The 16252-nt window shown below is 34.8% G+C and overlaps 1 protein-coding gene across 1 annotated transcript in view; it reads left to right on the top strand.

The window, feature by feature from the left end:
* LOC114338395 (zinc finger protein 652-like) overlaps positions 1–16252 on the top strand; it is a 90221-nt gene that overhangs the window by 54641 nt on the left and 19328 nt on the right. Inside the window, exons 4-5 of the mRNA XM_028288986.2 lie at positions 4100–4189; positions 8018–8125. Of these exons, the coding sequence (XP_028144787.1) occupies positions 4100–4189; positions 8018–8125 (198 nt within the window). The remainder of the gene's footprint in view (positions 1–4099; positions 4190–8017; positions 8126–16252) is intronic.

Raw genomic sequence — 16252 nt, 5'->3', positions numbered from 1 at the left:
AAGCTTATTCAAAAAGTCACTGAAATTATTATCGACGTTCATAGAAGGAAAGGGCCACTCAGAGGTTAAGCATAAATTTTGGAATTTACGAAAATTCCGAGCGGAAAAAATCCTGCCTAAAGGTCGAGTTTTCGAAGAGTGCTTGCTAAAGATGTGAAACTTCGTATAAACCGCTTCATGATCAGATAGTCCCGCATTAACAGTTGTAGCGCAGACATCACGGGGTGAGAAGTCTGAGACAATATAATCAATTATGGTAGATGAAGTTTTTGTAATCCTTGTAGGAGAATCAATGTGCATTGTTAGACCATACGATTCAAATATGTTGACTAGGGATATTTGTGTAGCACAAGCAGCAGCATAATTAATGTTAAAGTCCCCGCATAAAATTTTTCTGCTTTTATGGGGCAGGTCATCTAACAAATTAAGCAGGTTCTGAAAAAATAGTTCCACGGAAGAGTCAGGTGATCTATAAATGCAAATAATATAAAGATTAAAGTTCTTACTGTAAACTAAGGAAAACTCAAAGAATGCTTCGCTTAATAGAAAATCATATTTTGTTACCAGAGAAAAATCATTATTTGTAGAAAGAATCAGGGTACCTCCATGCGCTGAACTTTGACGCTCGTACCTAGCAATAGTGGAATATTTTTCTACAAAAAAAGGCTCGTTGACTTCAAGCCAGTGCTCAGTAACCGCAACTATCGGAGGAAACCCTAATTCCTCTAGAAATAGAAATAATTCATCAGTTTTATATCTTATAGAACGAATATTAATCAGAACCATGCTAAAGTTGTTATCACTAAAATAATTTGAGGATTCTAGTCCCTCAGAACACGTCGTGATGTTTAAAAATTTCGTTTAGGAGACACAGCGTAATAGTAATTTTGGTGACATTCCCTTGATTTTTGTAAATGGATAATTCTTTCAGAAGCGAGAAAGGACCTAAAAGCAGCAAGATCAGCTTCCACCTCATCTGGACCAATTCCATAGACTTCGTTAAATTCTAGAAGAATTTTTCGTAGATCTTCCGTGTTGGTAGGAAGCCCTTCGGAAGCCAAAAACAGTTTAACGCTTGTGTTCGTAAATCCATCGTAAAATACAGAAGCAGGTTGGTCGTGTAGATAAGCAAGATGAAGTTTAATGGCTTTTAAGATATCCGGTTCCCTTAATCTGGCTAGAAGATACCGACTATTAGAGTTATTGGTTAATCTAACTCTTGGTGGAGTCAAAGGATCCAGATTTATAGATGGTTCTAAAGTATCTTTCTTAACGAAATTAATTTGCGAATGGAAAGGATTCTTAGATTTACAAATTTCGATGGCCTGCTTGTCTGAACATATATTTGTGTTCTGTACTTCATCTTTGTTGTTGCATAAACTGGTAACTGGATTTTCCGGGATAACATGGCTTCTGATATTTTTCGGATTCTTATGTGACTCGGATGGTTCGGAATATGAAGATTCAATGGACCATTTAATGATTACACCAGGTGGCCAAATTTTCTTATTAAATAGTAAGTTAATCGATGATCTAGATTTTATGCCTATTTTAAATGAAGAACCAGTTGATGTGTCGGCATCTTTAACGAGGGCGTAACATCTAATATATTCTTTGATACCTAGCTTCTCTTTAATGTAGTGTACCACTTGTATAGGGGTGTATATTGGGGTTAAGTTACTAATAATTACAAACTGACATTTATCTTCTGTGTTTTTTGACTTTTGCTCTGGACTTACTTCGCAACATTGAGGCTCTTCAGTTTGGGTACTTGTGGTGGCATAAAATGTTTTTTTGTTCAATACCTCTTTTTTTGTTGGTAAGGTAGGTAAATTTTTGGAAATATTGCTCATTTGATTTGAGATTTCACTGACATTTGAAGAAAGCCTTTCTAATCCTACCTTAATTTCAGTAGACGTTGAGTCTTGGATTTGAACCTTTATAGTCTCATCTGAACCGCCGAAAAAAACTGATACAATCCATTGCTCTCCGTAGTGAGCAAACCCTAAGGGTGTGCAAAGTGTGCAATGCACACGGGCTGCAATCCATTAGGTGCGCCAAAACCCAGACTCAAAAATTGCAACAAATAACAAAAATTAATTTTAAAATAAAAGTTGAGAAATTAAGGTGTATATACACACGAAATTTTATTAGTATCTCGTCCAGTTACTGCCGATTACTATTTGCCAGAACATGTCACAAGTCAGAGATAGTTGAATAATGTCTAGAGGGCTATAAAAGCGATGCATCTCCAGAAGCGTTTTAATATTTTAGGAATAGTTCGCAGTTTAAACCCTAAGGGTGTGCTCACTACGGAAAGCAATGGATTGTATCCTCGTTCCGACCCTTGCTCCCTGGTATTTATATTCGTGAATTCTCGCATTTAAAATAATGTATTTATTTTACATAGCGATCGAAACTATATTATCGATCGCTATGTAAAATAAATACATTCTTTTAAATGCGAGAATTCACGAATGTAACGAATATAAATACCAGGGAGCATGGGTTGGAGCGAGGATACAATCCATTGCTCTCCGTAGTGAGCACAACTTAAGAGTAAGCATTTTTCTTGGAAAAGTTTTTAACACACCCATCAGCAGAATGCGTAATGTATCAATCAATCAATATTCTTTATTTCATCTGACTTTTACAAGTATTGAAATGCATCAAATACAATCTATGATCCATGAGTAAAAACTATAAGTACATAAAAACAGTTAACATAAAAACTTATAAAATATACACAAAAACCTCAAGAACAAGCACCTCATTAATTCGCGAGCAATTTCCCCAACAAACTAAGCAATATTGCAAAATTGACTGTACATGAGCAAAATAGTAAAGTTTCAAGACATCTAAGGAGACAAAATTCCTAAGTTGCCATAGAACATAACAGTGCACAGACAATCTTCCCATTACATAATCAACGTGAGAGCTCCAAGACAAATTAGAATCCAGGTAAACACCTAACAACTTAGTGGAGTGGCTATTTACCACTGACCCATTGTCAAGTTTTACTAATGGACTCATCTGCATAGTAGAAGGTGAAAAGGTTACCGTATTGGTCTTTGATCCATTTAAGATTAGGGCATTATTTAAACAGTAATGAGTCATACTTTTTACAAGACAGTTTGCTTTTTGTACTACATGAAAAAAATTATTGAAATTTAGTGCAACTGTGGTATCGTCAGCAAATTGAGTGACATAACAGCCTGATTGCTGTTCCACGTTTTCTACTCGAACGCTTATTGCATCAGAAAAATTATCTAATGGATTCCGAACCAAACATGTTGAGCTATCGTTTATCAGTTGATTTGAATTTTATCAGTTGATGTAAACACAAACAGATATTTTCAAAGGCCTTCTATTCACTGTCCAAATTTCAATGTTATGACCTGATGTTGCCATGATGGCCATGGATATGGGTCGCCTGCAGTTTCTCAACTGTCATCAGTACACCTAACTTCACGCGTAACTTTGATACGTGAATTATAAAAAAAAATATGCATTGAAATCCAGATCCCGTAATTTTTTGAGCAATATAAAGTGAGTACAAAGGCATACCTAATTTTTTTTTTGTAATTAGACTTTCAATTTACCGTGCACTTCTCGTAGACTCTACCGATAAGGTCGAGTCGTGTTGAGAAACTGCAGCGTGCCCCATGGATGGGCGCCGTAAAAAACAAATACGACTCTACCTTATCGATAATAGTCAACGAGAAGTGCAGGGTAAATTGAAGATGGAATTGCAAAAAAAAAATGTACTCACTTTATAATGCTCAAAAAATTACGCGATCTGGATTTCAATGTATATTTTTTTATAATTCTCGCATCAAAGTTGCGCGTGAAGTTAGGCGTGTTTAATGACATTATCGATTTTGGGGGGCGACCCCACAATAATTATTGTTCAGCGTAATTGTATACCACAATGAAAACAGCTTATTATGTACTGTATTCTGTAACAAACACATCCATGGGGGGATGAACAATACGCTGAACAATAATTATTGTGCCATGAATAATTCTAAAAATAAGATTATTAGCAAATATGCAATCAACTTTAAAAGTTTCTACAAATATTCTTCAAAACTTTTAGGTAGAAGACTGCAATCATTCAAAAGAAGAAAATTCTTTCGATTTCCTTGATATGGCTGTGAATAATAATAGTGAAATTACCGATAATAAAGTAAGCTCCATTTAAGTGTCTTGTTCTTGTTTTTTAGCACTATATCTCGTTTTTAAACTAGGAGCAGTAATTCAAATTTACCGCGCCGTAATGCTTGTTTGTAATTAGTCCAACCGCAGGCAAGTTTACTCCACTAAGGCCCGGTCTTTTCACCTCCGGATAACTAGTTATCGGGAAGTTTATCAGACAGATTTTCATGTAAACTGCCAGACTAGTTATCCGGAGGTGAAAAGACCGGGCCTAAGTTGTGAAGTTTTGACACTATTCACATTTATGAAATTTTGACACTATTGACATTTAAAATTCATAGATTAATTAAGTTATTCCTTTAATTTTTAGATTTTTAGCCTACACTTATATAAAAAAATAGTTGTTTTTAGAACTCTTTAGCTACGTATTAGTATAATATAATATTTATGAATTACCGTCGAAGTCCGACATGATCAACCAAAAAAGAAGATGAATCTGGTGATTTTTCTCGTGACATTATTGGATGTAAATCTGTCTTTTGAGTTTACTCCTCCTAGTTTAAAAACAGGGTATAGTTATCTATGTAAAACCATTTCAAACACTATTTTTGCATACTAGGGCTTTTTATTTGTTTCATGTGTCGTCTAATATTAATATATCTACGTCATACGTCTTTCGTTCGTATCATTGGTATATATCAATAACGTATGACGTATATAACATTAGACGACACAAGACAGAAGCTCAAAACGAATGACAATCGATGAAAAGCCCTATATACATATGCCTCAGTGTGCCTCAGTGTTATCGTTTTTACTTAACCCTCCGGTAGCCACGTCTCGTAAAGTTACATGAGTAGACACACTGCGGTACCTAATGCCACACATATAAAAAACGGTATTAGATGTTAAAAATATGCTTTTTCTCATGAGGATCTTTCAGTGCGTCACAGTTTTCGATTTCTTTCTAACGCATTAAATTGTGTATGTGACAGAAAAAAAGGCACGTCGGTGATTACTTTGGTAATTATTCTAGTTCGGTGATTATTCTAGTTGTCGATAGATGGCGCTATAATCGAAAAAAACATTTACGAATTATATATAAATATCTACGAATATAATCTGTACAATTTATAAGACTATTCGCGGTGTGCAAGTACTTGGAAGGGAAACGAGAAACGACCGTGCGCGAGTCGCGGAGAAATATTGCAACTATTTTAAATAATTCATATTGTCAATTGAAATTGTCAAATTGACGTATATTTCATACCTTCTGTCATTGAAGCAGAAAAATTATATATTGCTCCACAATACTGATATGATATGCAATTATTATATAAAGGTAAATTTAATTAATTGTATTTTGCTTGTAGTACTGCATTTTAATAACTAATTTTATTTACTACATACAATTGTTTATGTTTGCATAACATAACCTGCATCTTATTTTTTCTTCGTATTATTTTTTTGGACTATGGCCTTGACAATTATCCAGCAACCAGGACTAATATAATTGGCCAATATAATTAAAAGTGCGAATAAAAGTACAGAGCGTAGAAATAGAGGTCGCTTTGCCGAACTTGCACGGTCCCAATACAAATCAAAGAAAATACCATTTTATAAATGCAATAAACACAACTGATTTGTTTTTATGCCAAATTGCAAATAAAATGTGACAACTGTCAGATTTAACTAAAATGTCATGGTAGAATAAATGTCATAAATGTATATTATCACGGACTTACCTTTTTTTTCTATCATTTGTGACGCACTGAAAAATGCTCGGGTATAATATCACAAGAGAGTGAGAATAAATTGAAAATAATGCGACAGTTTTTCGAAAATTTGTTGTCTGGCAATAGACACGAGAGCCCGCAGGGCTCGAGTGGCTATTGCCAAACGACAACAAATTTGAGTAAAAATGAAGCATTATTTTCTTATTTATTCTTACTGTCGTGTGATACTCGTAAGATTATTTTTTAATACGTATATTATGGATATTTTCTAAAATGTGACAGTTGTCAAAACTAGGAAACTGGTTGCCATTAAACAGAAACAATCTACTTAAAAAAATTCTATCGGTAATTTTCTACAGTAGATAATTCTCAGTATAATTTTAATCTGATTGGACAGAATTAAACACGTGATCAAATATCTTACTATACGATTGGAAGTTAAAATAATTAAAAAATAATCATGAAAAGAAACATATCAACAATTTGTTAGAATAACAAAAGAAGCGTTATTTTGAACATTTTATTGTATCACTTTAACATAATGTAACGACTCAGGCGCAAAATAAAAAAACGAGTAGTCAGTCTTATGTAATCTGAAAAAGAAAACGTTGACGTCAAAAAAAAATTTCACAAATATCCTAAAAGTAAAATACCTAAATACAAAATAATTGAATTAGTCTTATAAACAAATATTGTACTGAATTTTTTTCTCACTTTGATTTTTGCAAAAAAAAATTATCGAACAACTCTCAGAAAATGAGAGTTCAGAAAACACTTCAGAAAATGTAATAGCCGCAGGTAGTATTTCAAAGATAGTCACTCGCACATCTAAATAGATAGTGACGTATACGAAAGAATATTGGTAAAACTTATTAAAACTTTAAAATGCGGCACGGAGTACTGCTGTGTGGACACCGGAGGGTTAAGAATGCCTGTAAAGAGTGGGTTAAAATTGTAGGCATTATAAGAAATGAACAAATTACCTTCTAAAAATCCACAAGGAAAAAAGTTTTCCTGTAGTTGGCTGTATACCATGTAATACAAAAAACAGTAAATCCTTTATAAAAGGTATATATTTAAAATTCCTAAAAAGGGCTACATCACAATCACATAACTAGTTTTCGACTGGTTTACCAGTCATCATCAGTGCTTACCTAAAATGAATATAACCTGATAAAATAATGCAAAGATATTGAAATTTTGACTACGGTTAAAAAAGCTGTCGGTTATACTCACGGGAAGTTTACATTCTAACCACCAAGATATAGTTTAACAAAAATATGTGGGTCAAAGCCCTATATAAGTGGTCCGTTAGGGAAACATCGGTTGAAAATGCCAACTAAAGCATGGATGTTTATTGGATGATTAATATTAAAATACTTTAAACATCCATGCTTTAGTTGGCATTTTCAACCGATTACCCATTTGATGGCATTTTCAGCCATTTTCAACTTTGACCCACATATTGAAATTTTGACTACGGTTAAAAAAGCTGTCGGTTATACTCACGTGAAGTTTACATGCTAACCACCAAGATATAGTTTAACAAAAATATGTGGGTCAAAGTTGAAAATGGCTGAAAATGCCATCAAATGGGTCATCGGTTGAAAATGCCAACTAAAGCATGGATGTTTAAAGTATTTTAATATTAATCATCCAATAAACATCCATGCTTTAGTTGGCATTTTCAATCGATGTTTCCTTAACGGACCACTTATATAGGGCTTTGACCCACATATTTTTGTTAAACTATATCTTGGTGGTTGGAATGTAAACTTCACGTGAGTATAACCGACAGCTTTTTTAACCGTAGTCAAAATTTCAATATCTTTGCATTATTTTATCAGGTTATATTAATTTTAGGTAAGCACTGATGATGACTGGTAAACCAGTCGAAAACTAGTTATGTGATTGTGATGTAGCCCTTTTTAGGGATTTTAAATATATACCTTTTATAAAGGATTTATTGTTTTTTTTTTAATTACCTTCTGGTGTTATTAGCTGGTGGTTGATATCACCTTAGTGCTGAATTACCTTAGTGCATCAGGCCAACTTTATATTTGTCATATAACACAATACCAACATTACTACTGCTGCACACAAACTAGTATTTTATGTTTTAGGCTAGAACTCAATCAATTTCCGATAAGGGTTGCTATTCGACGAGCAGTAGTGATAGTGACACAGAACTGGAAGACTCAAGTAGCCCTGATTTTTGTTTACGTGTATCAGTAAGTATTCTTATTGACTATTACAATGAAATAACTAAAACTGTCAAGAGTGTTCAAACCGTTAACCTTAACCGTCGAGCGGGCGCTCTGTCGTAAATTTTACGACAAAAAAATGTGATCGGACCCCCGTTCATATCACGCGGTCTAGCGCGTCGAGTTTCTGGGTTTGTGAGGTTCAGTATGTTATGTTCCTAAACTAACAACGTATCGGGTATACGCACAGATGTTTGATATGGACAATATTTTCTGGAAAATGGATTCTGACACTAAAAACTTAAGGAGGCCGCGCACTGAATCGGCATAGAGCGATCGGCTCGGCTAAGAGCAATCGGCAGATTTTGCTATACATGGAAATAAATGAGCCACCGCGCACCGCTTACGAACGTTCGACTCGGAACGGTCAGATCGCTTCGGCTTCGGTGGAGAATAATAGCAGAGGCAAACTCCGCCGAACGGTCCGATGCCGTTGGCCCCGTTGTGTATATTTTAGTAGTATTTTCTGCATTGCAAGGTACACGTCTATAATTTTTAAGAAACGTACTAAGGCTGATGAACTTCTTATAGAAAGTGTGCGGGTACCGCATAAATTTGTTATATTATATATTATATTATACGATCCCCAAAATTGATATTATCATGACACCAGTAGAAAAGAAAACGCTTGGGGTGAGATAGCGAAAAAACAGGACTCTCTGGTAAGTAATAAATATTTATTTCACCACATATTTATCCTAATATTATTTTAAATTTAAATTTTAATTTTAATATTATGCTTAGGGAATATCCATAAACTGCGTCGGCGTCGTAAAAATTTTGTAGTTTTTTTATAAACTCCCTCCCTTCCGTCCTAAGTGTTTCTTTTTTAAATTTCATGTTATTTCTGGATTTTTTAATTTTAAAGTTAACTCTCAAACTTTAATTACGAAGGTATTCAAATCAGTATTATTATGTAGCTCATTAATATCCGCGTACTTTTTTTCTTAATTCACTGCACAACTATTTAACTTTATTTGGTCAAAAGACAACACTTTTTATCGGAATTCCTATGCTTTATTAACCGCATCATATAAATCTTGATACTTATGTTGTTTTGATGTCAACGCCATTTCTTTCATAACTATAAATACAATGTACTAACTAAATAGAATAGAATATTTTATTTTATTCATTCTTTTAAGAATTGTTTCACACAGAATATTCAGTAAATAAATGAAGAGCAATTAATATTTATAATATTTATTGCTGCCAGATGTTTTTCTGTATACAACCGTTTGTTTAAACTCCAGGAACAATGTTTTATTGTTTGGTATTCGGTATAATACCATGATAATAACAGCTATCAAATCTCTGAGAAATAACAGGTCCCCGGGAATCGATAACATTGCTGCCGAACTACTTAAAACTGACGCGCATTTAACCGCTGAACTTTTGCTCCCCATAGTCCGAGAGGTGTGGGAAACAAACCGCATTCCAGCGGGCTGGAAAAGGTAACATTATTAAGCCCAAAAAAGGGCAACCTCACACTGTGCAAAAATTGGAGAGGAATAACCTTGCTTACCGTCATAAATAAAATGTTACGACCATCATACATAAAAGATTAACAAACAAGGTTGAATTTCGAGCAAATCAAGCAGGTTTTAGACCAGAATCTTCCTGCATAGATCACATTAATACTGTGAGGGTAATAATGGAACAATCGGTTGAATGGAACACACCTCTATACATGGTTTTTGTTGATTTCGAACGTGCCTTTGACAGCCTATCTCATGCTGCTATATGGAAAATTTTAGAGCTAAGAAACATTCCTCATAAAATAATTTCGATTATAAAGTCACTGTCCACTGAGGCGACGTGCAGCGTGACACACAATGGGATCAACAGTGACGAATTTGACGTACTTACTGGAGTCAGACAGGGATGTGTATGCTTCATTGTCACTGAAAATTATACAATTTTATGGACAAAGCTTAACATAGATTCACGAAAAAGATATACATAACAATAACAAATACAATTTTATAAAATTAGATAAATCGTCAATAAAAAAAATATAAACAAGTTAAAAAAGTGAAGTAAAAAAACAAAAACCACTTTCTCCGTTTACTTTACTTTACTTTCTCCGTTTCTGTTTAACATAGCTCTAGACTATGTTCTCTCCAAACTAGACTTTGACACAAAAGGGATACAATGGACGTTAACCACACGCCTAAGTGATCTGGAATACGCCGACGATATCTGCCTGTTATGACAAAGGTTCCAGGATGTGGCCGACCTGTACAAGAATTCATCTGTACTCATTAGATATCTTTTAAAAAAAACACCCTTTAATTATCTACGCTAATTTCTTTCGGTTATTTAAATGTCATCATAAACAATTCCAACCTTCTTTCGTTACATAAACATTATTGACCTATATCGTGAGGTGTAAGTATACATACAGCCACTATAAACACTTTTCAGGGTCGACGCTGACTTTGCACTTTTCAATATTTATACAACCAAAACATATAAGGGATTCCTCATTACACATTCCACATTCGTCATTCTATTATTAGATGTAAGATTATTCACATTAAAAGAGAGTGTCATCTACACTCCGCGGGGACGACGTTACGTAGGTTGTTACCAGCTTGTACTCATGCGAGTATAATAAAACAACTTCAACAGTGAAACGACTAGTAATCATTCCACCCCTCGGATAAGGGTTAACCACCCTTACCGGGAGAAGATAGCCCTAGTAATCCTGGACTATCATATGGCGATTCAATACTAAAATGTTCACAAGATTTTATGAAGGAACAGGTGAAACCAAACACAAAGGCGAAAATAAAAGGAGTCACTAAAGGAGAGTTGCAAACAATGGGAGAAGTTGAGACAACACTAGAAGTAAAAGGAACTCGATTCGAACACAGCTTTCAATTGGTAGAACCTAACTTTCCAATTCCAACAGACGGAATCATTGGGAGAGACTTTATTTCTAACTTTCAATGTATACTGGACTACGCAAACCTTAAAATGCACATTAAAGAGGACAACGATTGTTACATTAGTACGAAAATTCTGGATAATATAGATAATGACACCATAATAATACCACGCCGATGTGAAATTTACAGAATAGTCAAAATTTTTCAAACGCTAAGGAACGACAGGATAGTGGAGCAACAGGAAATACAACCAGGAATATTCATAGCAAGAGCAATTATTTCAAGTAATAATCCATACATCAAAATTTTGAACACAACATACGAAACAGTAAACGTAGAGGCAAGCACAATCAGGACGTTGGACATTAAACTATTCAATATATATAGACTAGTCAACGACAGCAAGGATAGGAAAAAAGAATTACGAGAATCACTGAAATTAGACATACCAGAATATATACGAGATAACTTAGTATCGTTATGCGAAGAATATGCAGACATATTCGCCCTAAGGCATGATATGTTAACCTGTAACAATTTCTACGAACAGAAACTAAGAGTTAAAGACCCAACTCCGGTATATATCAAGAATTATAGGACACCTCATGCGCAAACAGAGGAATTAAATCGACAAGTACAAAAACTAAGAGACCAAGGAATCATAGAACCATCTACATCCGAGTACAACAGCCCAGTAGTACTGGTACCGAAAAAAGCTATGGATGGAAATAAAGCATGGAGATTATGCATAGATTTTAGACAACTGAACAAGAAAATAGTCGCATACAAATTTCCATTACCAAGAATAGATTCGATATTAGATCAACTAGGAAGAGCAAAATGGTTTTCAGTTATAGACTTAATGTCAGGTTTTCATCAAATACCATTAGAAAAGTCATCGAGAAAATACACATCGTTTAGCACGGAAAACGGAGCATTTCAATTTACCAGATTACCTTTTGGATTAAATGTAAGCCCGAATAGCTTTTCAAGAATGATGTCAATAGCATTTTCGGGATTAACACCAGATAAAGCATTTCTTTACATGGACGATATAGTAGTGATAGGAATATCCGAAAAACATCACCTAGACAACCTGAAAAAGACATTTGAGACATGTCGAAAATTCAATTTGAAACTTAACCCAGGAAAATGTCAATTTTTTAGAAGGGAAGTAACATATTTAGGACATGATCTTTCTCAAGAGGGAGTATCACCCGACAAAGCGAAGTATGCAGCAATTGAACAATATCCGACACCTAAGACAGCGGAAGAAACAAAGAGATTTGTAGCATTTTGCAACTATTATAGACGTTTTATTAAAAATTTTGCGGAAATATGCAGACCACTCAACATATTATCGAGGAAAGGAGTAGAATTTTTTTGGTCTGAGGAGTGTGAAAAAGCATTCAAAAAGCTTAAAGCATCTCTGACGAAACCACCAATTTTAAAATATCCTGATTTCAACAAACAGTTTATCCTAACAACAGACGCATCCAATGAGAGTTGTTCAGCAATCCTAAGTCAAGATTACAACGGAATAGATCTACCTATAGCATATGCATCAAGAAGTTTTAGTAAAGGAGAATGTAATAAACCTATAATCGTTAAGGAATTACTAGCGATTCATTGGGGAATTAATTATTTTAAATGTTATCTATATGGAGCACCAACATTCAAAGTAAAAACAGACCATAAACCTTTGACACACCTATATGCAATGAAAGAACCAACCTCAAAACTCACGAGGATCAGATTAGACCTAGAAGAATATGACTTCGAAATAGAGTATATAACAGGGAAAAATAACTACGCAGACAGCCTTTCAAGAATAACATTGCATCAACTAAAGAACTTATACATAGGCAACACCCATATACTAGCTATAACAAGAGCTCAAGCAAGAGAAAAGGAGAAGGAAGCAAGACAAACAACGGCTGAAAGTGAACTCGCACTACAGCCAGAAGCCACCAAACAGACAGTAAGGAAGGTACTAAATAATTTAGAGGCGCATAGACTACCAATTTTGTCCTTTGGAGCAGAACTAATCTCACCAAGACTGAGCATTAGGGCCAAAAACAAAATAAAATGCAGCAAAAGCATAGCCACAGGATTTGATCGTTTCGATTTAAACCAAGCGTTGGCACAGCTTGATAAGCTGGCGGTAGAGAATGCAGTACGTAAAGTAAAGATATACGTAAATGATATTATTTTTAAATTGTGCACAATTGATGAATTTATTAAAGAAGGAAATAAAAAATTGAAGAATATAGAAATATACATATGTGAAGTACCAGAAACAATAAAAGATGACAAAGAAAAACACAGATTAATAGAAGAATACCATAATCACCCGATGTTCGGAGGACACGTAGGGAATAATAGACTAATAAAGAAGCTAAAGTCAAGATTCCGATGGAAAAATTTGGAAAAAGACGTAAGAAAATACGTTAAACAATGCCACAAATGTCAAATTAACAAACCGAAAAGAACACATGTCGAAGAGTTCGTGATATCAGATACATCTTCCAAACCATGGGACATAGTATACATAGATACAATAGTCCATTCACTAGAAGTAATGAAGGTAATAGATACTGTATCACAATGTTGTGTGAACTGACAAAATACGCGGTCAGCATACCAGTGTGCAATAAAGAAGCAGAGACAATAGCAAGAGGAATCTTTGATCATTTCATACCAACATACGGACTCATGAAGCAAATAAGAACAGACCAAGGCACAGAGTATAAGAACGAAGTAATGCAGGAATTAACAAAGCTATTAAAAATAGAGCACAACTTTTCAACGGCATACCACCCACAGTCCATTGGAAGTTGCGAAAAACTACACAGAACGTTGAACGAGTACGTAAGAGCATTCATAGACGAAGACAGAGAAAATTGGGATGTGTGTTGCAGAATGTTCACATACTGCTACAATACAACCCCTAACGCGTATCATGGATACACACCGTTCGAACTGCTATATGGCAGGAAGGTTAACCTACCGGAAAACCTTACACAGGCGATTCAACCATGTTACAATATAGATGTCTACTACAATGAGTTACGATACAAACTACAAAGCGCACACGAGAGAGCCAGAACCTTCTTATTAAAACACAAAAGAGAGCGGCAAGAAAAGAATAAGCTCAAAGCAACACCTCAACACTTTAAAATAGGAGACCTAGTCCTGGTAAAAAGGGAAGAGAATGGTAAGTTTGATAGTCTTTATGTAGGTCCTTTCACAATAACAGAAGTAAATAACGTTAATTGTAAAACCCGAATAGAAAACAATAAAATCAAGGAAATACATAAGAATAGATTATATGCTTACAATCCGAAAACACAGTGAGTGACAAGTGTGATGAAACAATGTTGTTAAACGAACATTTTTATTTTTATTTATGTATTTACGTAGTTTTAGGAAGTTTGTATATAAAATAAAATTTTTTGTATTGATTACAACACAGTATGGGCTGGTAGCACCACTTGCAAAATTTTCTGCCCGTAGTCAGAAAATTCTTAGGAGGGAAAGGTGTACAAGAATTCATCTGTACTCATTAGATATCTTTTAAAAAAAACACCCTTTAATTATCTACGCTAATTTCTTTCGGTTATTTAAATGTCATCATAAACAATTCCAACCTTCTTTCGTTACATAAACATTATTGACCTAGATCGTGAGGTGTAAGTATACATACAGCCACTATAAACACTTTTCAGGGTCGACGCTGACTTTGCACTTTTCAATATTTATACAACCAAAACATATAAGGGATTCCTCATTACACATTCCACATTCGTCATTCTATTATTAGATCTAAGATTATTCACATTAAAAGAGAGTGTCATCTATACTCCGCGGGGACGACGTTACTTAGGTTGTTACCAGCTTGTACTCATGCGAGTATAATAAAACAACTTCAACAGTGAAACGACTAGTAATCATTCCACCCCTCGGATAAGGGTTAACCACCCTTACCGGGAGAAGATAGCCCTAGTAATCCTGGACTATCATAGACCAATTGGAAACACTATCCACTGAGGCCAATAAAATAGGTTTAAAAATCAATATTAGTAAAACCAAATCCATGAGAATAAACGCAAGGAACAACACGCTATTTAATATCGACAACATGCAGATTGAAAATGTGGAAAACTTCACGTACCTTGGAAGTGTCATAACAGAAAGCGGAGGTACAGAAAACGATATTCGTATGAGGATACGAAAAGCTCAACAAGCATTCAGCATGCTTAACCCTGTTTGGAGGTCTGGGGAATATACTACAAGGACAAAGATCCGAATATTCCAGTCAAATGTTATATCTGTTCTACTCTATGGATGTGAAACCTGGAAAGTGACAAAATCCCTTACAGACAAATTGCAGGTCTTTGTTAACAAATGTCTACGAAGAATATTCCGTATTTTCTGGCCAAACACCATCAGAAACGAAGATCTGCTACACCTGACCCAACAAAAGTGGGGAATCCCCAAGGAAAAAGAAAAAGAGGTCGCCCAGCACAAACTTGGAGAAGATCCATCATGGACGAGATAAGAAGCCAAGGAAAGTCTTGGAATGAGGTGAAGGCCCTAGCGCAAAATAGAACCCGATGGCGCGTTTTCACTGAAGCTCTATGCTCCACTTAGGAGTTCAAGAACATTAAAAAAAATTCGGTACAAAAGTGCTATATAGTAACGTTATGACTGTGACTTATAAAAAGGAAATATGAAACGCAATGAGTATGCGATAAAAGTAATGTAAATTCTTTTTTATTCTAAAATAGGGTATAATTATATGCGTGAACCTTTTGTTTAAATTAAATTTAAATACACCACACAATACCACAAATAATAAAAATATTTTAATAATAATAAACTAGAACTTAGTTTTAAAATGACTGAAGACACATTCTGTCTATATCACACTGTTGCTGGCACGAAACTGCCGTGCGAAATGCGAAACTGCCGATGCCGAGGTGACCGTGTCGGGCGAGCGACTTTTCCCCAACACGACTCTACCTTATCAGCAGAGTCTACGAGAAGTGTACGGTAAATTGAAGCTGTAATTACAAAGAAACAAATATGTATGTCTTTGTACTCACTTTTTCACGCTTAACGAATTGCGGGATCTGGATTTCAATGCATATTTTTTTTTATAATTCTCGTATCAAAGTTACGCGTGAAGTTAGTCGTA

Source organism: Diabrotica virgifera, chromosome 3 (assembly GCF_917563875.1).
Source record: "Diabrotica virgifera virgifera chromosome 3, PGI_DIABVI_V3a".
NCBI lineage: Eukaryota > Metazoa > Arthropoda > Insecta > Coleoptera > Chrysomelidae > Diabrotica > Diabrotica virgifera.
This window is presented reverse-complemented; position numbering and strand designations above follow the sequence as displayed.